The sequence below is a fragment of the Rhinolophus sinicus genome, linkage group LG10 (assembly GCF_036562045.2).
Source record: "Rhinolophus sinicus isolate RSC01 linkage group LG10, ASM3656204v1, whole genome shotgun sequence".
NCBI lineage: Eukaryota > Metazoa > Chordata > Mammalia > Chiroptera > Rhinolophidae > Rhinolophus > Rhinolophus sinicus.
This window is the reverse complement of record NC_133759.1, coordinates 58,768,318-58,790,196: the sequence shown is the minus strand read 5'-3', so window position 1 is coordinate 58,790,196 and position 21,879 is coordinate 58,768,318. Positions and strand designations below refer to the sequence as shown.

At 42.1% G+C, this 21,879-nt stretch overlaps 1 protein-coding gene across 19 annotated transcripts in view; it reads left to right on the top strand.

Moving 5' to 3' along the window:
- MAGI1 (membrane associated guanylate kinase, WW and PDZ domain containing 1) overlaps positions 1 to 21,879 on the top strand; it is a 592,032-nt gene that overhangs the window by 539,106 nt on the left and 31,047 nt on the right. For all 19 annotated transcript variants that reach the window (XM_019757194.2, XM_074313244.1, XM_019757188.2 and 16 more), the window contains 2 exons: positions 9,908 to 9,939; positions 19,240 to 19,456. In XM_019757194.2, coding sequence (XP_019612753.2) covers positions 9,908 to 9,939; positions 19,240 to 19,456 — 249 coding nt within the window. The remainder of the gene's footprint in view (positions 1 to 9,907; positions 9,940 to 19,239; positions 19,457 to 21,879) is intronic.

Sequence of the window (21,879 nt, the reverse complement as noted above, 5' to 3'; positions counted from 1 at the left end):
TTTCAACCCACATAGAGTTAGAGAGCTTTTCTGGAACCATTTGAGAAACTGGCTTAAATCCACCCATAAAAAGTAGATCTTGGGGTTGGCCTGGGTGGCTCAGTTGGTAAGAGCACGAGCTCTTAACAATGAGGTTTCTGGTTCGATTCCCACGTGGGCCAGTGAACTGCGCCCTCCACAACTAGATTGCAAACAACGGCTTGAGCTTGGAGCTGAGCCGCCAGTGGGCCGCCAGTTGGCTCAGTGGGTAGAATGAGGTGCTCATAACACCAACGTCACGCGTTCGAGTCCCACGTGAGCCAGTGAGCTGCACCCTCCACAATTAGATTGAAAACAACTTGGAGCTGAGCTGTGCCCCCCACAACTGGATTGAAAAACAATGACTTGACATCCTGCTAAAACACACTGTTCCCCAGTATTCCCCAATAATTAAAAAAAAAAGTAGATCTTGGTAGGACTATTCCCTGGAGAAGACAAGACAGATTGACCTTGTGGTAGGTACATCACAACAAATTAGTGGTCTTTTTACGTTGACGGTGCTTTTCCTTTCCCCCTCTGGACAGAAGAGGCCATAACTCACTCTCTTGACCCACTCCATCTTTTGCCTACTCCTAATTTAAATTTAAAAAGTCCTGTTGTCAGGTACTGTCAGAATACATTTGCAAGCTAGCTAAAGTTCCTACCACTTTTGAAACTACTTCATAGGGATTAAAGACTTGCTTCATTGTCCCCAAATCAGAGTCCCATCTTGTTATATTTTAGCATATGTAGCGCCTGAATAGACAATGATTTAGGTACTGTGACGTGGAGTAAATTATCAGAGACATCTGAAGAACTTGATTGGCTATGCATAGACTTCCATGCTAGCTGTAGAAAGGAAACTCTCCCTAAATCTACATCACAGTTATGGGTCCAAGATTCCTGGATTCACTGACCTACAGGCTGATATCCATGTAGTCCACGAAGCTGTATGCAAAATTTTCTGTGAATGTATTTTGCATGTATGAACACTGTTGTTTTATTTCCTTGATAGTGGGTTATGATCCAAAAATAGATTAAGCACCTTTGAATAAGACTGTACAGTTCAATGTTAAAAGCACAGACTTGGCATTAGACCAAGCCTCCTCTGAGGTGCTCACCTGACGATGTGACCTTGGCCATGTTATTTAATTATCAGTATCTCAATTTTCTCATCTGTAAAATAGGGATGTTACTAGTATTTCACTCACAGCAGTTATGAAGAGTACATGTGTCAAAGGCAAGCTCCCAGTTCTTGCTAGTTATTTTTGCACTCAGCCCTTACTTTCGAAGATCAATTTTTTTAGAAATGAAAAGAGAAGCTGCATTTTCAACCCTTCAAGATGTACTTCACATGTTTTTGAGAGCCACCAACCTTAGGACTATCTATGTTATTTCAATGACACCTTTTCTAAGTGACCATTTATCTCTCAGGAATTGCATGATGACAATTCATCCGTCTTAGCTAGATTTTTTGAGCAGCCCAAAGTATTAATGACTTTGGGTCTCTCCTCACCTGTGCCAGTTCAAGCTTATGACTTTGAGGTGAAAGGCTCTGTAAGCCATTAGCAATCACCAGCTTCGCAGACCATTTATTTCTCTTCAGGACATATTTATTAGGCTATACGTACTATGTAATTGAAGCAGACTTCTCCGTAGCTGTAAAGCTGTACAACTGTATTCTTAATCTTCTTAACAAAATGCCAACTGACACAGCATTGGGAGCTGCGTATTGCGGACATCTGAAATCCAACCATCTCTCTGTAAATTATGATGGCCATAATATATCATAATGACCATGAGAGGCCCCCAAAGGAAAGAATGTCTTCATCTTTTTGAAGACATCAGGTCTGATGCTCCTGTTCTTGGCAGCTGGTATCATATTTACATTGAAAAATTATACCGCAGGGTTGATGATGATATTTGGCCAGAGGAAGGAGGAAAAAATCAAATTTAAACTAGATCCATTTTTCATTTTGTTTTATGGGTTCAGTTTTGTGATACATAGTGTTTGTAAGGTCCTTCAGTGAAAATGTACTCTAGTTTAAACTTGGCCTTGAGTTTATGTTGGCACACTGATTTAGCTCAAAAGAAAACAAAAAATAAAACCCAACCACTTAAAGCACAGTCGTCATCATTATTCCATCAAGCATCGATGACGGCAGTTGCTGCCGGTCAGTCCCCAGCCCATGCATGAGTCAGTGCTGGCCCTCCTTCAGCGTTCAGATCATCCCCTCCGACCCTTCTGCGCGTTGGATTTCGCTTTCAGTTCTCGTGCTCCCAGGAGCAATAGGCTTCCTTCTATCATGGCACTTATCACCAACCACACTGAATTATAAGTGTTACTTTGCTTCTTTCTCTTTGAAGGCCGACTATGAACTCGTCCAGGTCAGGGCGCTGTCTGATTTACCTTCATCTCTTCGGTAGTACTTCACTTGGCATATGGCAGAGCTCACTAAATCTTGTATGGATGAATAGTCACATGGTTGTTTCTTTCTCATGATTTCCGTCTTACCTCAAATACTGTGTCTTCCAGAAAGACGTGCTTACACCCAGTACAGGTAGCTGTGCCGCCCACACACAGCCTGTTCCTTATCCTGCTTCACCTTCCTCACCCAGCTTATCACTCTGAAGCTATTGGCCAAGGTGTTTATTCTCTGCGCACAGAATATGAGCACTGTGAAAATAGGCCTTCGTAGGTCTTTTTCGTGGCTTTATTTCGTGCCAACCCTTGGCACACAGTAGGAGCTTAGGACAGTTTAGTTGAGTGAGTGAATTTTCCCCATTTTCCTTCCTGCCCTCAGTGGAAAAGGTTGGGGCTGACTGGGCCTATGGTTTCCAGCTTTCTGGACTGTCCTTAAGCATTTCGTTGGTAAGGCGAGGGCAGTGCAAATTTACTTCATGATTTATATAGTATGTATTAAACACAGAAAACAAGCAAAAAACTTGTTGGCAATGAATGGTGCAGGTGGTTTTCTTTAGAAGGGTTACTGGTCATTAATATTAACTGTTTTGATCCACTGGTTTGCAGTTAAATAATCATTAATTCTGCATTTCTGGAGAAATCATAGATTTTCTCACACAATTTTTCCTGCACCCCTCTACGTATGTATCTCATTGATCTCTTAGTGTTTTGCTCCATCATCATACTACTCCCCCTCCCCAGTAAAAGCATTACCTATAAGGTCCATTATTTTTCATGCAGCAGCATTTTCAGCGATAAATAATAGTGTTCTGGTATGTTCTTTAATGTAATTTCTCTCCTCATTTTTTTTTTAAGATATGCTCTTTAGATCTTAAAAGAAAGAAGAAGGAGAAGCAAGCAATGAAACTATTCCCTTTCTGCTTCTTCCTTCTCATTGTCCCTTCTACTTGCAGACGCCATATTTTACATACGCTGCCCTTATCAGAGGCACACAGGTAGCTGATGTGAATCTCACCCTAAGAACTGCATCTAACACCATAACGATGTGCTTGGACAAGGGTGATTTAACCTAAGGCTTACAGACCCCAACACACTGGGATTCTCAAGGTCACTGGTCAAGGTTCCAGAGACCCCTTGCGAGTATATGCACAATTGCGTGCTTCAGTGCAGCTTTGCTTGAGAGAAGTTCTAACAGCTTTTTATCCCATTTTCAATCAAGGCCGTGGACCAGTAATTTTGTAGCGCAGACACTTGAGTAGAAATGGCAGTCAGTGAATCAAGAAAGAGCTAGAACAAACTCCAGTTATTTAATCTAGCACTGCACTAAAGCCAGTAAGTACCTCCATTGTCCAAGCACATTCAATATGGCTGCAACTTTCCATAATGCTTAGCTGTTTATGATTGTAGCTCTATTATTTGTAAAATTTAGAAAACAAGGAAAATACTGAGAAGAACACGAATCACCTATTCTGTCTGGCATTCAGAAAAAATATTTTAATACATTTCCTTCTAGGCTGCGGATTTATGATGTATGCGTGTGATATATACGTATGTCTGTTTTTAACAGAGCTTATATTATAGCAGTTTTGGTCCTGTTTTCATGTCTCATATCCTTACCATTTTGCCACAGCATTAAATGTTCTTCACTGTACTCATTTTTAATGGATTTATAATTTTTCATCTTATTGATATCACAGTTTGCTCAGTCCTCTGTTCATGGACGTTCATATTGTTTCCAATTTGTATCTTCTTTAAGTACTGTGTTAAACATCTTTTATGTAACTCTTTGAGACACACTGATCATTTCCTTAATATAAACTCCTAGTGAGGAGTTTACTGAGTTGAAGTCAGCTATAATTTTAGGTCCTGCCTTTAGCGTGACGTGTAGAGTAAGAGAGAAGGGGACTAGGGTCTGAGGTGAAAAGTGCTCAGGAGTAGCCGCATCCTCTTTGGTATCTAAGACTAGCCCCCAATCAAGTTCTCACAGTCTTCTGCTTCCCGTGGCATCTCAGATCTCCATGAACTGCCCGTCTGTCTCTCACTCTCTGTGTCTCTGACGATATATAACAGTTCCCTGCCCCTTGCACACTGCATTACCTGATTCAGCTGCAGTACAGTTTTTAATGCAACATTTGCTGTGCAAAACACAAAAGTACCCCATGGGCTTCACAACATGTAGATTAGCGACATAGACATAGACATAGCGTGTTAGAAAGCTTAGGAGGAAACCAAAATGACAAAGTACATTTTCATAATTTTTTGATCTACTTTGCATATGGCAGTGACTTCAGGATTCACGTTTCACAGCCCTTTGTGGGATTTTTCTTGATTTTTTTCAGTGAGTGAGGTTGGTTGACATTCCCATTTCCTTTAAACTTAGAGGATATTAGGCCCAGAGAAGTCACATCTCTTTCTCAGCAACTCGGGTTTTGTTCATCTCTGTGCCAAAATGGCCATGCGTGGCTTCTGTTTGGCTTCCCCAGTAGCCGAGCTGAGCTACCACACATCTTCCCTATTTCCATCTAGGCAGTAGGACAAACCCAAGTCTTAATCTCAATAGGGTGCGTAAACTCTATATGTATATGGGGTCTGACAGTTAAGTTCGCGAACTCAGAAAACGTGCTGTATACCTCACTGCTGAATATCACTCTCATCACCTTCGAAGTACTCCCCTTGGGAAGCTATGCACCGACACCAGCACCTTTGGAACTCAAAGGAATTTTGGAACTCTTCTGGAATGGCCATCAGAGCTGTCGTCATATTACCCTTGATGTCCTGAATGTCATCAAAATGTCTTCCTTTCAATATTTCCTTTATCTTCGGGTAAAGAAAAGCCATTTGGGGCCAGATTAGGTGAGTAGGGAGAGTGTTCCAATACAGTCATTTATTTACTTGCTAAAAACACTCTCACAGACAGTGCCGTGTGAGCTGGTGCATTGTTGTGATGCAAAAGCCATGAATTAATTGTTGGCAAAAAGTTCAGGTCACCTAACTTTTTCACGCAGCCTTTTCAGCACTTCCAAATAGTAAACTTGGTTAATTGTTTGTCCAGTTGGTACAAATTCGTAATGAATAATCCCTCTGATATCAAAAAAGGTTAGCCAAGTCTTTACAACAAGTTCGGGAACTTAATTGTCTGACCTTTGTATATATCACTGGGAAGATGTGAGCAATTCTTGGAGGATGTAGACAGGTCAGTAATGGCTCTAGGATTTCAAAGTGCCATAAAACGTTCTGAAATTTGCTGCATTTGTTTTACTTAAAAAGGCAGTATGGAGTTTTATTTATTGTGGTATCTGGGTATATATGTATGTATGTATGTATGTATGTATGTATAAAGAAATAAATAAAACTGTTCATATTGTAGAAAATACTAAAATTGGTAACAAAGCCATCCATGACCTCGTGAACCAGAGAACATGCTGTTTCAATGTATAACCTTCTAGTCTTTGTTTCCAAATGCAAATGTATTATGTTGTATTTTTCTTTTTTCATATAAATTATGTACAACCGTTACTCCATTTCACCAAGAATAACATTTGACATTTAATTGTATGAGAACATGTTCAACAGCATAGTTTATGGCCTTGATATTTAAAAGGAATGAGATTTCTCCACTTCGAGTTAATTGGTCAGGTCCCAACCACTAGCCAAGAATCTGCCATTTGTTTCCTCCAAAGGGACATCTTTTTTCCTAGGGGACTTCAGAAATTTAGTTCTTCAGCTTTTCTCACTTCTGTAGATCACACCTAGACTCACACTTTGAATATACATTTACCCATAAGTTTGCTGGGATCCTTTTGAAGTGGCATTTGCCACATTGTAGGCTCTCAGAGCAGATGGTGCTATCGGTAAACTCTTTCTTCTGCCTCTTCGCAAAATTCCCCTTCCTTTCTCTCAAGAGAGCAGATGAGTCCAGTAAGATGGGTACTGTTTCTACCAGTATTTCTCCGATGTAACATGGGACATGATTGATGCAGGACAAGCTCCCTGCTGCTGCTGGGAACGCGGAGTGCCTTTGTCCTGAGGAAACCACTACGTGCCATGAACTGGGACTGTCACGCAGCCGGGGGGGTGGGGGGGGGGTCAGGGGGGTCCTGCTGTCAACTCTAGCTAGATAAGAGCCACATCCTGTGATTTCTGGGGCTTGGAGAAGTCTGCCAAACAGTGACCTTTTTTGAGTGTTTTCTTGAGGTCTCCCAGCTGTTTTCAATCCATCTGAATAATTTTGGCTAAAATAAATTATAAATTGTAATGAGGGGCTTTGTTCCGGCATTCATACTCATTAGATTTTAAGATTTAATGACTATATGGACCTAAAACATGTGTGTGTGTGTGTGTGTGTGTGTGTGTGTGTGTGTGTGTGTGTGTGTGTGTTTAAGCAGTCAAGTGGAGTCTTTTGATTTTTTACTTTTTAAATACTAATTTTTGGCCACTTTGGGCTACTATAAAAGGTGCTGCTTGTTAAAAAGAAGGTTTATAACAATTAGCTTGCAAAGAGGAACAAATCCCTCTGTAGGTTAAAAGAAATTTTTATTATTACTACTATTATTATCTGTTGTAAAATACAACTTACTCCAATTGAGCTGGAACCATTGGAATGTTCCATGGACCGCTTCCTCAGAGGAAACAGACTATCACCAGTTACCCCAATATGCTTCAGACTGGTTGGTTTTTTACAATTAATGGAAGGGCCATTAATTAATTAATGTTGATTTTTAAATTAGTATTTTGTTACCTCAGCAAGATATGAATATGGTCTTCTTGGGAAAGAATTCTAGATTAAGACGAAGTAAGTTCTGTCTACACTCGTCCCTCTGATCCCTGCCCTTCCTTGTCCTGCCAGAAATACCCCCCTTCTCAGTTCAGTGGGGACAGTCACGGAAGGCCAGTGCCACGTGTCTGAGTGTGATTAACACCTGTCTCTCCCTGCACGGGCCATTCTACAGCCTGCTCTTCTCACTCAGCCTTATGTTTCGGAGACCATCCATGTCGTTTCCCTTAGAGACAGCTCATTTTTTTAAAAATTTCTGCAGACTGCTCGGATAGGTTGGCTATCCCACCATTTATTTAGAACTTCCAGTCCTTTCCAGGTTTCCTTTGTACCAATGATGCTGCAGTGAGCATCTTTATACAGGCACCTTTGAACTTGTGTGCGAGTGTTTCTTTATGATTGACAATGGAAAGTGCCCTGTATCTTATATGTGAAAATCTTAAGATACAGGGGATTTACGATGGTTGTAGTCTTATCAATGACTAGCAGAGTGCGGATTGAAGCCTTTTTCCCCGACTCCTCTTACCCCATTAGACATTCTTTATAAATTTTTGTAGAGACTCATAAGGATTCTGGGTAAAGCCAAGTCTAGGAAAAGCTAACTATGGTAAAACTTTGTTCATCCAATTAACTAAAGGTCAGTGTGAACTGGGGAAAAGTCTGAACTTTAAGATGTAATATTATATAATTTTGAAGTATATATAGTGACCCACACTAATACAACTTGATAAAATTCCTTAAGGGAATGATATTAATGAAGAAATAACAGCAGCTAATAATTATTGTTAAGAATAATGACATCTAAATATTCTCATCCATAGGTAAAATATTTGCCTACATATTTTTAATATGCCAGGCAAATTATTTTCCCTAGTTAAAGTAAGCTAACCAGAACCACCTCCTTCCTGAATGGTGTAAATTAGCAAAGGAAGGTGAGAGGGGTGGACATTTGAGGGCCTAGTCAGTGCCAGGTACAAGGCTTTTAAACATTTTGTCTGTTTAGTTACCATAACAGTCTTGTGAAGTCTGTCTTATTAGCTCCATACATTGAGAAGCTGAGGCATAGAGGGCTCTAGAGTGACTCACTGAAAGTTGCCTCTCTGAATTGGTCTGACTCGAAAGAGAAATAAGCTTTATACTGTGTCATAGTATCCTTAATGTGATCCTCAGACCCCCTGCATCACAATCTCCTGCACTATTTGTTCATACTGCAGAGTCCTGGGCCCCTGCCTGGTAAGGCCCAGGGATTCTGCGTTTTTAAAAAGCTGTCAGGTGCTCCTGAAGCACTCTGAAGTCAGAGCGCCACTCTGCCAGGCCATGGTGACCTCATTTTGGTGATGTGCCGAGCCTGCCAGAAGAGCACCCCCTCGCCTTTGAGGACCAGTGACCCCTCTCATGCCTCACTTGCCCAGGCACTTTCTCAGTGCCCCTCTGGCCACTTCCACCTACTCACCCACTTACGTGGCCTCGCGTCACTTGCACTGAACTTTAGCGTCTTGTGGTTTGACAAATCACCTCCAAAAGAATAGAAATCATCACGCTATATAGGGATCATTTTCTACGGAAGGGTGGAATTTCCAGTGCAAAAATCATCAGATCCCAAGTGTATCTTTGGTGTCTAATACGGATATAATCTCCCTTTTGCTTTCGAGCCCTTGCTCAAACCAGAACAAGAAAAAATGAGAGGGCAGCTTACAGAAATGATTACTTTAGAAACACTGTTATATGCTTTAATTTCCCTTCCTAGCCCTCCTTTGTTACACTCCCAGATTTCCCATAGTCTACCCCTAATCCCTTCTGACTTTCCTAGAAATGAGATCGAAGGTCCCTTCCAGCTCTCTTCCTCCCCACTAAAAACAGGGTTTCAGAAGAGCCAGCCTGGTTCCCTGACTCGCTGTCTCCTTTACCTTCCTCTTCCTTCATTATTATTTTTTCTCTCAGCTCTGTGAAATTCCTCATTTTAACACCCCAGTGATCTCCTTTCCCTCTGAGGGGCCAGTCCCAGCTGAGTCGTCCCAGCAGGCTGAGCAGGAGTTTGCTTGGATGGTGGTGACATATGGAGACGTATCCTTGATCCGTAGGGGGTCCTAGACCAACTTGGATTTGGGTTCTGTGCTGGCAATGGAGCATCCGTCTTTGTTTTGGTATTCAGCTCATCCAAAGAAAAAGGGCATTTCCTCTCCTGAAAGGCAGAGGAACAAAAGAAAAAGAAGACAAAAAGGAAAAAATTAAATTTTAACCATGTACTCCTCAGAAACTCAATATACACCCCTTCCTCTATCCTGATTGGTCTGCTTCAATTGACAAGTGGATCGTGTAGAAAGGAAATATCCTGGACTTAATTGTAAGTTAAGTCTGTCTTAATCCAGAAGAGCATTAGAGATTCTGTCCAAGTGTTCAATTTCCCAGGCCGCTGAGGTCTGTGAATTTCTTTTCCCAGCCTCCAGGCTGCTGCAGTACAAGTCAGCATAGCTAATGCAGATAGATCTCCTGCCTCTCGCTCTCCTCCTCCCTCTGCTTTGATTCGATATGAACAGCCTGGTAACTCCGATGCTAGGGAGAAATCTGACATAACTCTGCAGATGGCTAGGTTGCCATGAAACACCTGGGGATGGTTCTTTAAGGAAAAGGTAACATTTATATGCTAATGATTTCTTCCCCCCTCCCCTCCTTGTTGCATTTTTTTCTAGGGCTGCCAGTTCCCAAGAAGAGCCCAAAGTCGGTAAGGACTTGTCAGTCACTTGGTGTTTCTTTGGGGTGAGGGGTGGGGTGGGCGGTGGATGGTGGGAGGGGGTACTGTCTGGCTTGACTTCACTAAATGTGTTTTAGAGTGGATGGGGAATTCAGGAGCCTGGGCTCGTTATGTTAAGTTCTGGGGATGTGTTTGGTTTAGAAGGTATTTGGATTTGTCTTCAACTGTCTAGTGATTTGTGGGCAGGCTGCAGGAGCCAGGATAAAGAATGCATGATTGGAAGCTTCTCTATAAATGCATTACAACTCTCATTCAAATGGCTGAGTTTCTTAGATGTTTTAACTTGATACAAATGCTATTGTTTCTTTTGGGAGGAGGCAAAAAAAAAAAAAAAAAAAAAGCTCCACCGGCTTTCTGGGTAGCCTTGCTCTCAACTGGTGTTTCCAGCCTAGCCGTTCACTTGGGTAGATTCTCTCCTCGAGCTTTCTTGTGCACTGAATAAATGATGAATTACAAAATTAAAAAGCCTGTAGGTTTGAGGAGGCACTGCTCTGCCCTGTACATCTGTCCATGCTCACGTGGAGCAATGCTCACTGCCCCAGCACTAAGAAGAAGACATTTCCTTGCTGTGGAAATGCCCTTTGTTGTTTGGCTAGCTTTAGCAGCGTTATGCTGCAGGTAGAGGATTCTTTTAAAAAAAAAGAAAAAGAAAGGAAAATCAATGTTTTGCTGTCCGTTCTAATCTGGTTTCCCTGAAGATGCATTACCTAGTTGACATGTTAGCTAATAGCTTGGAGGCTGGAGTGTTTTGCTCGGTGGTGTGAGCTTTTGCTCCCAGGGCACTGACAACAAATTAAAATGCTACTTAAAAACTCAAAATCTGGAACTCCGATGCCTATGAAATTGATCAGAGTGGAAGAGGCTTCCCAATTCATTAACATTAGGATAAAGAGGAGTACTTCCATGTGGCTTAGAATATCAGGGGGAAGGAAATTTTACCACTTTCTGCCACCCGGGAAAAGGAGAACCTTTAAAACTTTGCAGCTCATGGCGCTGCAGCCGAATTCTTTCCACCTGTCTCCATGCCTGGCCGCAAGAAGTTTGTTAAGGAGACGAGAGAGGGAGCTTCTTCCTGCGTGTTGAAGTCCAACTCCTGAGTTCTCCAAAGAGAAAAATCTGCAGTAATTGATGTGATCCCACTGGCGTCATGCCATGGTGATGGGAACACGTGACTTCAGGGCTATGTCCCTTGTCAGTGTGTGTTAATGTCCAGGCAGAAAAGTGCTGGTAGGTGCCCACATTGGAAACACCCAGATGCCAACGTGTGTGTGTGTGTGTGTGTGTGTGTGTGTGTGTGTGTCCCCATCCCTTCCTGGTTCATAGTCAGAAACCTATTCAGCCTTCAAAGAAACAAGCCGGTCTGGAAGATGTGTCATGTGAGCTCGAGTTAGTGGGACCCATCCTTTCTTCTGCCCCCACCCCCAACCATCCTGCGTGATACATGGACTTATTTTACACGCCCCACATAAATGAATCTTGAGAAGGAGCGTGCTGGGGGAGATACAGTAGTTTTGCACGGGCAGCATGACTTCGCGTAGCATGGGGTTCTTTTCTGTTTTGCATCCTATTTAAATTTACTGTGCAAGAGGATTTTTGTAGATTCGGTTACATCTCTTCTTCCCCTAAGTGTTCTGGAATTCCCTGTTGGACTCAAAGGTATCAGACAGGTACAGAGCGTGCGTTCACCGAGTCAGTTGAAAGAATGCCCGGTGACAGTTTATTTTTGTAGAAGCCGTGTCATTAGCAAGCAGCAAGCCAATTACTCGGGCTGTGTTCCTAGGAAAAAAGCTCTCTTAACTGCTTTGCCCACAGTCTGCTGGCTCCTAATTACCACAAGCCAAGAGACTGGTGTGTTGCTAGGTTAGAGAAAAATGAGCCCCCAGCTTGAGGCTTGTCCTTCCCCGAGTTCTGTGCCAGGACAGGGATGATGGTTTGCACAGCACTGCTGGCACACTCTGGCAGCTGCTGTACAAAATTTGGGGGATACCAGCCAAGGTCTGCTGTTGCCAGTAGCGTATTGCTCACATCTGTGCTCAGTGGGAGCTCTGTACAGGTGGGTTGAAAGCTGTTTCCCTTTCCCCGTTTGAATTTTGATGATGTCCTGCCAGAGAAACAGATGATTGTGGGATTTTTCTGGTGGGGTCTGAGGGAACCCAGGGGGAAGCTGCATGTCATGGTTCCAGAAAGCCATTCACGTAATGACAGGCAGGTCACTTATGCAGGCCGTGTAATGAAATGCCTGCGTGGTGATGCTTAGATTTACCATCAGCTCTGTGAATACACCGTCTTAACCCAGGACTGTGTATTTTCTTTTCTCTTAGAGGCTCCTGACATTGTCAGCTTGCTCATATGACTGACAGCTTCCTTTTGCCCTCGTACCTTTAAAAAACAATGTTTTCAATAATTGAGTAGTTGAGTTTTTATTAGAACAGAAGGACTTATCTTTTTGATCAATTTCTCCTTCTGGGTAGCCTCTACAGCGTACTTTTTATAAGCAATTTCACCTACAAGATTTAGTTTAAATGTTGAATTTATGGTTCATATACTCACTGGGGGCAGCGGCAGTGTCTTAATGAAATTTTATTAATTTAATACCAGGACATCCGTAACATCAGAGATTTTCCTACCAAATGGCGGAGACAAAAATAAGACATATTTGCTGTCAGGTTTTAGACCTTACTGGGAAGCTCATTACGTGGCCTGATTTAATCGTCCTGACTGGAACCTTCTTTAGCTGAGATTCTCAATCTAGATCACTCTCAAGGATTTTGTGTCTGAGAATTTAAAACTCTAGCTGTAATACCAAACCCTGAATATTAAGTTCTTATTCACTTATGTTTTCTCACTAGTTCATTTCCCACTAATGCTTTTGTTCCTCCCTTCTTCCCTCTGTCCATCTGTTCATTTATCTATCTGTCCATCCATTATCCATTTATCCATCAATGCACTTATCTTTTATTCCTTAATCCATCCATCTATTATCTATTTATTCATCAAACTAGTATGGAGAACTTAATAAGTGTCAGGATTTGTGGACACTGGAAATACTATAATAAGTAAGTTGTCATGGCACCTTTCTTTTTGGAGCTTCCAAATAAACAATTTATTGATTGCTACTTTCAACAAAAAAAAGATTCGTTGTCACAAGTCACCAAAGTTATTTTATGCATTTTTTTTCCAACAATAAGAGTTTCTTGAGTATCTTCTATGTGTCAGGCCCAGTGCCAGTATACAACAGGGACTGAAACAGAAAACACTCCTGCTCTTGCAACTGAGGAGAGACAATTGACGACACAAACAAGCAGATCTGTACAGACCCTCCTTGTGGGGCTTAACGTCTGATGATCATATACTTCCAAAAGTTAAAGCAGAACCAAGTACACACTTAATGAAAATCGTTCAGCTATAAATTACAATGACCTAAATTAAGTAGTCATACAAAACCATAGAAAAGGCCCAAGATTGAGCTGTGGAATTCTTCACAGCTATTGCTGTGATTGAGCTATGGAATTCTTCCGAGTTCCCCAGCAGCCTGAGCAATGTGGGAAACCACCTCATTTACTGAGTCAGACCAAAGAAAACATACCATATTCACTAGGGAGACACAACGCTCCCAGTTACAAAACAGCTTCTCACACAAAGTTTTCCTGTGGGGAAAACTGAATGGTGGGCTAGGTAGTCTCTTCAGCAACCTCTTTGTAGCATAGGCAGCCAGATAAAAGGTAGCAATAGTGGCAGGTTTCTGTTCCGCTGTCTTCTGTTCTTTGCCCCAGGAAGGGATGCTAAGGACGTCACTGACCACTAGTCGCTAAGAGTTGTGAGGGAGAGGTCTCAGGTAACGTGCACAGTGAGCGAGCCTGGCCTGGGTCACCCAGCTCAGTGTTTCCTGAAACTCCTTGGCGGCTCAGCACCCGATACCACTTGTCTTTAGGCAGGGAAATAACACAATCTGTCAACGCTCCTACAGACTGCAGAGAGGGGTAGATGGGAGGAGCATTAGGGTTACTTACAAGAAGTCTCCTTGCCTCTCCTCTCCTACAGCACCTCATACCCTCATACCTTTGGAGCCCTTGAAAATAGACTTCGCTGTTGGGTTAGATTTCTTTAAAACATTCAGTGTGGACTAAAATTCATTTTCATATCCAATCGATACCTCCCTTTTCTTCTCCATTAACTCCTCTTGTCTGCCTTTTGGGAAGAAATCATTTGACTTAGAGCCATAAGTGATGGAAGAAAGAGACAAAAGCAAGGGCCACCCTCTGCCTTGCCTGGAATTTGCACCTGTGATTCTCACACCACCTTTCATGACATTGGCCTAATACCTCATCAGCACTTGCAGTTTTTCCTGTTGCCCATGTAAATCACTGCAGTGGCCTTCAATCTTGGCAGATAAGTGAACTGTAAATAATTTTGCTTTAAAATGGATCGATTTGTCATTTTTAAGCCACGTGCATTCTTCTCATCATTAAAGCTACTAAGTGCTGTCTGCATTCGTTTGCTCTTCCAGGCAAATATTTTCAGCTCACTTTAGAAGAACCTTCATTTTGAAATGATTCTGTGAAATACTGATGAGCTGATTTCCCCCCCCCCCCCATTTCAGTTTATGAAAACCACCGCATCTTCCCGATTTCCCTGGCCTGTCATTCGTTCTAGGGAGGTTGGTACGGTTTTATTTTAAAAGGTCTCATGGCACAAGTTCACAGCTAGTGTGTAGCCAAGGATTTCTATGGGGTTTTCAAAATTAAGCCCATTTCTTTCTTCCTAATTGGCTCTGATTTGATATTCAAAAATAAAAATATTAGTACAGTGACAACACCTAGCATTGGAAATACCCATCTTAATATATGGCACCCCTTTCCAACCAGTTACTCAAGCTGGAGACCTGGGAGGTGTATGTCCATGTTTCTAAGCTCTCTACTTCCTCCTCTTTCCTCCATTCAGTCTGTCAGCAATGCCTATTGACTCTGGCACCAAAATGCCTTTTAACTTCACTTGTCCTCTCCTTCGTCATTACTGCTCCCCTAGTATAAACCACCTTGGGTCCCTCACGTGGACAGCCTGGTAGTTTCCTGACTGGCTCTCTGTTTCACTCCTATCCCCACTAACTTTTTCACCACCCAGTAGCCAGACCATACTTTCTGGAAGTAAGTCGGCTCCTGGTGCATACCTGCTTTAACTTCATTAGTGGATTCCCCCACCCCTGAACTAAGCTCCTTAGAGTGACCCACGAGTCCCCTGCATTATTTAGTCCCAAGTTCATCTCAGATCGCCCAGTCCCTCTGTGCCACACTAGTCTTCTCTCTGTTCTTCAAACTGTCTGCACTCATTTTTGTTTTGAAGATTTAGCACACGGTGCTTCCATTACTGGAATGTTCTTCCAGAGGCCTCTCCTTACTGTCTATCTAAAGGACATTGCTGTGTGTTGTTATCACACAGCAATGGTTATATGATTATTTGATTCATAGCCATCTACACACACACACACACACACACACACACACACACCCCTAGATACACACTGAGATATAAATTCTAAGAGCTTAGCTACCATCTCTTTCTTATTTACACATTGTATCCCTTAGAATCTAGCTCACAGTAGGTGATCAGTATGTATTTATTAGATGAGTGGATACATGTATTGCAGGTAGTTACTCAAGAGGACATAAGCTGTCACTGGTGTACTAGGTGCTTCCTTTATCCATGTTCTTAGTAAGCATGGAATTACTTTAGCAGACTTGAAAATGTATCTTTTACTAAACACTTGTCTTTGGGCCAGTGTTTTACCTAGAAAATAAGGTTACAAACAATCACATTACATGCACATCTGGTCTTATGTTATAACAGTTCAGTAGTGAATTTGTTCTCATGTCCCATGTCTTCCAGGATGTAATGCAGACTGCTGAAGAGGCATGCAAGTTGACTGTAATTTGAGAGATATATAAACATGGCTTTTCTCCTGAACAATCTGGGCTCTAACCAGATAAAAGACAATGTCATAGCTAATTAGCATGGTCACAGAAAATAAAAAGGCCTATTTTGACGTTTTCCACATAGAGAGAGCATATCTTCAGAAAGCTCAGAGTGCCAACAAGGTATTAAATACAGAATGCATCTTCAAATTAATAATTTTTATAATTGAACTTGACAAGAAATACAAAGTGAAGCTAAATCTTATCTGGGGGAAAATCTAAAAAGCTTCCAGATTATTGTGTATTCAACCCATTAATGTGGGTTAGAATATGCCATTTAGTGAAAGTTTAGTGATGGCACAGTTTTTAGAGCACATTCTCAGGATGCTACTTTTTATTTTCCAAATTTAGGAACAAAGTTTATGGCATTTCAAAGGATTGCAGAAGTGCAGTTTGATTGAGAGGCAGTTTTGCAAACTTGTTCCAGACCTTATCTGTCATTTTGTGTTAAATTGGACCTAAGTGACTCGTTTATTAGGGAGGCGAAAGGGGGTATTAAAATTTGAAAAATGGCTCAAGCCATTTCCAGTAGACTTCATTTGCATTCTGTGACAAAGCCATCTCTTCAGTTAAATTCCAGAGATTTGTTACACTGGGACAGTCATTGAAGGGCCTTGGACACCCCTAAGGTGCAAACTCTATGTGTGCATTTGTGGGTACACATGTAAAAGCACGTGTGCCTTCTCTTCGGGAGAAATGCCCACGCCATCTTTTCTCAGACTCCCTCAGTGAGGCAGAGTTGCCAGGAAGATACTTTTCTCCAGTTCAGGAGTGGAAGAGGTTACAGTGAGGTGTCCAGGGAACATAGAGTATCACCGGGAAAGGACGTGTGGCATTGCCCTCCGGTAACCCTGCGACCCTGGTGAGGCTTCATGAACTGTGGTCTCAACGCGAAGAAGACTAGAGCTTCAAGGCTCAGAGACTTAACTGTGGAACGAATTTAGTGTCAGTGGACAGACCACAGTCCAGCAGTTGCTACTCATTTGAGGGACTGAGAGGGGGTAGGCATTTGAAGGGAGGGATGCAACTCTCAGGGTAAACTCAGAGGTCCTTTATCTATTTGCTTTTACTTTTGCTCCCAAGAGGTGAACAAAAGCAAAGTACTACCAAAATGTAAAAAGCAGAATCTCCATTAATTCTCTTTACCAGGTTTTTTTCAAGATGAAAATAGCTTTAAATTTTGTCTTGATAATAAAAAGCATTCTCTGTGCATTATAAGAAAAAGTAAGCAGTCCAGGAAAGTGTAAAGAGGGGGAAACCCACCCTGAACCCCACCTTTTTCTACTCATGCGAGTGTGTGTACACACCACAAATGAGCTGATGCTGCACGGACTCATTTATAATACAGACCTTTGTAAAGACCGCAGAAGAGAATGGAGATTCTATCTGTCATTCATCTTTTCTGACTGAAAATTCTCAGCATGTCTTCAGGGAAAGTGAGAAGGCAGGTCTTGACCTTCTGGGGGCAGGAACTGGAAAGCTGGCCCTGAGAACCGAATTCCCTATTGAAGAGAACACTGTTGGAAGTGGGCAGCCAGGTTCTCTTCCAGATCTTTGGAATGCTGCTCCATCCAGGTCGGAGAGAACACTTTCTCCTCAAAAGAGAACGGTGATAACGTGGGGTTAGGATGGTGTTTGTCAGTGTGTTTTCCTGGCATCTTCTCCAGCGCGTGCTGTCCCCCTGAGTCTAAGTGAATTAAACCCCTAATACAGTTTTACCAAGACCCCTGTGTTAATTTAGAATAAACTCAAATTTCCCCCATAGGCACACCAAATAAAAGTTTAAATCTTACTCCCTTCGTTAAAGACATGCCCAATTTTCCTCAACTCTGACTCCTTGCCAGAACCTCTCGTCAGATTGTAATCTGTAATAGTCGGCACATGAAACCTTTGTCCTCCCAGAGCTTTCTTCAGATACTTATTTCAAATCAAGGACTGGAAGGAGAGGGGGCAGAGAGACCTGGGATTTAGATGAAAGTGACCTTGGAAATTTCCATTGATACAGGGAATAAAAGATGGGAGCTACCTGGAGAGAAAGCAAAGAAGAACTGTTTTGATAAGATTCATTGTTAAGACCTAGGGGAAATTTTTGATTCTATGAAGAATGTTAGAGACCTAGAATGCTCTGAGTCAAAGATCTTATAAACTACTTCAAAAGCACAAGCTATACAGAATCTTTACGAGCATACAGGTGCCCCTTCCTTTCCTCTGTTCCTTTCCAGTGCCCTTAAACAGGTAAGTGTAGGGACGTAGCAGGTCTCCAGGATTTTACGTGATGTTATGTGACAGGCAGGTCTCCAGGATTTTGTTCTGAATGGGGCAGACAAAACCTGGGCTCACCACAGTCTTATGCTGGAGAAAACAACAACTGAAATTATTTTATTTCCCACCTGGTATTTTTTCTCCTACTAGTTTTTTTTCTCCATTCAAACAACATTTCATAAAATGGGAAAGGTCTTTTGCTAGGCAGGCTTTAAGGAACAGGAACCTGCTTCTTTTATTGAAATTTAAACGAAATTCTTTCCCGTTGAATACTACTTGGACTTTGGACAAGTTGCAAATCTAAGCAGGCTGACCTTCTGAGGTCAGCCTATATACAAAGTTTGATCTTAGTTTTCAACCAACAGCAGTGTCAGGAGATCAAGAGGTGAAATGTGAGGACTGCACAATTGATTCGCTAAGAGTTCTGAAAGCTCTTCATATAATACTTACTTATATACATACACATTCAAGTGCACACAAAATGCTAGGCATGATTTTTAAAAGATCTGATCCCTTTTTCCTATGGTCTTGAAGAACTGATGGCAAACCCTTAGATAGGAGTTGGGTATTTTATTATTGAAAGTGCAAGACATGAAATCCCAAAATGCATGTTTAGCCTTGATTGTATTTCTTTTGGATATCACAGGCTTACATTTAAACCACTTGTGGTATTTTGTGTCACACATTTTCTTTCAAAAAATGAGGATGTTAAAACTAATACATCTTGTCATAGATGAGCCCAGTGTCTTAGCCAAGAACCTATGATGAAAATTGGATTTGTTTTCTGCCACAGCCCAGAGAGCAGTATGGTTTGTGATTATGTCTTTCCATCTGGCCCACCCCTCTCTCTGTCTGCCAGTCACCTGGGGATTTATCTGCATTCAGCATTAGCTGGAGGAAGGTAGAAGCCAAAATGTTGTTGATACATTTATATATGTGTGTGCACGAGTGCTGAACAGAGACAAGCTGATGGGAGACACCCACTCAGAGAACCAATAATCATCTTCTCTTCTTGCCCCTCTCACTCGTTTACTTGCAGCAACCACTGGAAAGAAAAGACAGCCAGAATAGTTCTCAGCACAGTGTTTCCAGCCGCCGGAGCCTGCACACGGCGTCCCCAAGCCACAGCACACAGGTGCTCCCCGAGTACCCACCTGCAGAGGCCCCAGCTCCAGAACAGACCGACAGCTCTGGGCAGAAAAAACCAGATCCTTTTAAAATCTGGGCCCAGTCCAGGAGCATGTATGAAAACCGACGTGAGTAGCACCCTAGCTGCTATCTGCTATCTTTCCATGACCCCACCTCAGGGCTTCAACTTTCTTTTGAGGCTTATTAAAAGTAGATTTTCCGGTGTGTAGACTGGATAGAGGTGAATCAAGGTGAGAGGCAAAAACTTATGAGAGCAGCGACGGAATCTGTTGGCTATTCTTGGATGCTCCCTTACGTCTTCAGTCTGGGGAGGGGTAGATATGGACGGTCATCACATAAAGGACCTGGATAGAAATGGACTTATTTTTCCTTTCAGTTCAAAGAAGTGGTAGATCAGAGCTGCCGTCTCATTAATTCTTCCCCCGTGTGGAGGTTGCGGCATGGTGTGCTCTTGTGAAGGAGCTCGGATATACAATGGAACATAAATATGATTGGTTTGGATTGCAGGAGGAATGAGAAGAAATTAAATGCTTTCTTAGTAGTCTCTTAGTTTTTAAGAATACTGGTAATTTTTTTTTTTTTTTTTTTTTTTTACTGTTATCATCAGTCTTTTTAAATATTCCCCTTTAAAAAACATGGTGAGTGGTTGGTGCTTTAATTATTTACACCGTGATTAAATGCATTCCTCTTCCTCTGGCTTTACCTTTTCGAGAAATATGAACTAGTGATGGCATACATTATAACTTTTTGGCTCTTATAAACTTAATATTGCCTTCATGTTTAATTTCTTACCTTTTATTATGAAATGAGTTCCAAAGACTTCACTATAAGTAATACTCATTTTCCGCTCAGGGCATACCAATGGTCCCTTTTTGGCTGTAGCTATCACTGACATTTTCTCATGAGTCTGATTGGTCAGGGTGAAGCAACCAGGAAGTACACGGGCTTCATTTTCTCTTTCTGGCATGGGATGGGAGAGAATGTTTAATGACGGAGAAGGCCACATTTGGTGAAAGGTCTGATTTAAACTGGAGGAGAGAAGGGAATCATTTCGCCCACCCTCTTTGTGCCCGTCCCCCCTCAGCACAGGTGTGTTTCATGGCCTCAGCTGTGGTTGTCTCTCAGGCAAAGCCCCTGGGAGTCGTGGCACAGAGGTGGTGGACGCTTGGGAGGTGGTCCGGCCTCTCGCCCACCCACTCAGGCTTGGCTGTGAAGCATTTCCTTTGCTGGCTAAAGCAACTCCTCTGTGACCCAAACAAAATAGGGGTGGGGGTGAGGCCAGAATCCCTGTCTGAGGAGGAATGTCGGCCACACTACTGGGTGCGACTCAGCAGTTTGGGGCACAAGGCAAGTCTGGAGTTTGGAAGATGGTCAAATTTTAGAAGTCACTGAAGGGTCCCTCCATGGTTTTCTTTCTTGGGGGAGAATATCATTGCCTTCTTATTAGAATAGTGCATGGAATTAAATAGGCTGTTTTGGCTAAGGGTTCAGTATGCTAACAGAAGCCAGATAATTCAAGAAGGGATTGATTTAGTCCCTGGTCTAGAAAGACCCCTGGAGTCACCCTGACACCAGGACACAGGAAATGGAGTTCCATTTGGAACATGTCTCGTAAGCAGTAGTTCCTGAGAATGAGCCTAGAGTCTGCTCTCACTGTCTTCTTGTTAACTACAGTGATTTCTTTGAAGAAATGTTTTCCAAAAAGGAATATTTTCACATTCTGTTCACATTTCTCTTTAACCATGCAGCTTCTCCAATCAATGACCCCACTTCCGTTGATGTTGAGATATTGCTTTATTGACCATGCCCCTGCTTTTCTCAATACAGTACACATTTATGACTGAGTTTCCCATGTATGAATCTTTTTGTGATCAAATAAATGGTATTCTGAAGGGCTGGCAGGGGCATCACGGATTGACAGACAATTCTGATGCATCCACTTAATAGGAGGCTCCAGCTCAAATGCCATTTTCACCTTGATGGAAGCAAAATTTCTTCAGAATTTGATATTTAATCCAATTTTTTAATGTTTCTACCCCTCCCCCACCCAAAAAGGGAAAATTTGTAATTTTGCTACAACCAGCTGCTTTAAGAATCAAAATTGTTCAGGAGGCAGTCAGACTGAAATATTTGAAAGGGTGCCAGTTTTGTGCCTTCCTTTTTTTTTTTTTTAAACTTCTAAGGAACAGGATCTAGCAGCACAAATGAGAATCAATTTCTTTTTGGTGATCGGAGACTCTAATTGAGTGATTGTAGCAACCTAATTGATGTTAAGATTCTCTTGGATTCTTCCTCACTACTAAGTAAGGATAATGATGACAGTTTTTCCCCCAATAGTAATTATTCAGAATCCGACATAGATTTCCTTCCTTACACAGTACCTGTGAGTGAACCTGCAGCAGTCTTGTCTTGTCTTTTAATTAGTATTTTGCTGTATCCCAGATTGTTTTATGCCATGCCTTTAGGTTGTTTTTTACCTTGTCTTAAAACACACACATGCGCATCACACACACACACACACACACACACA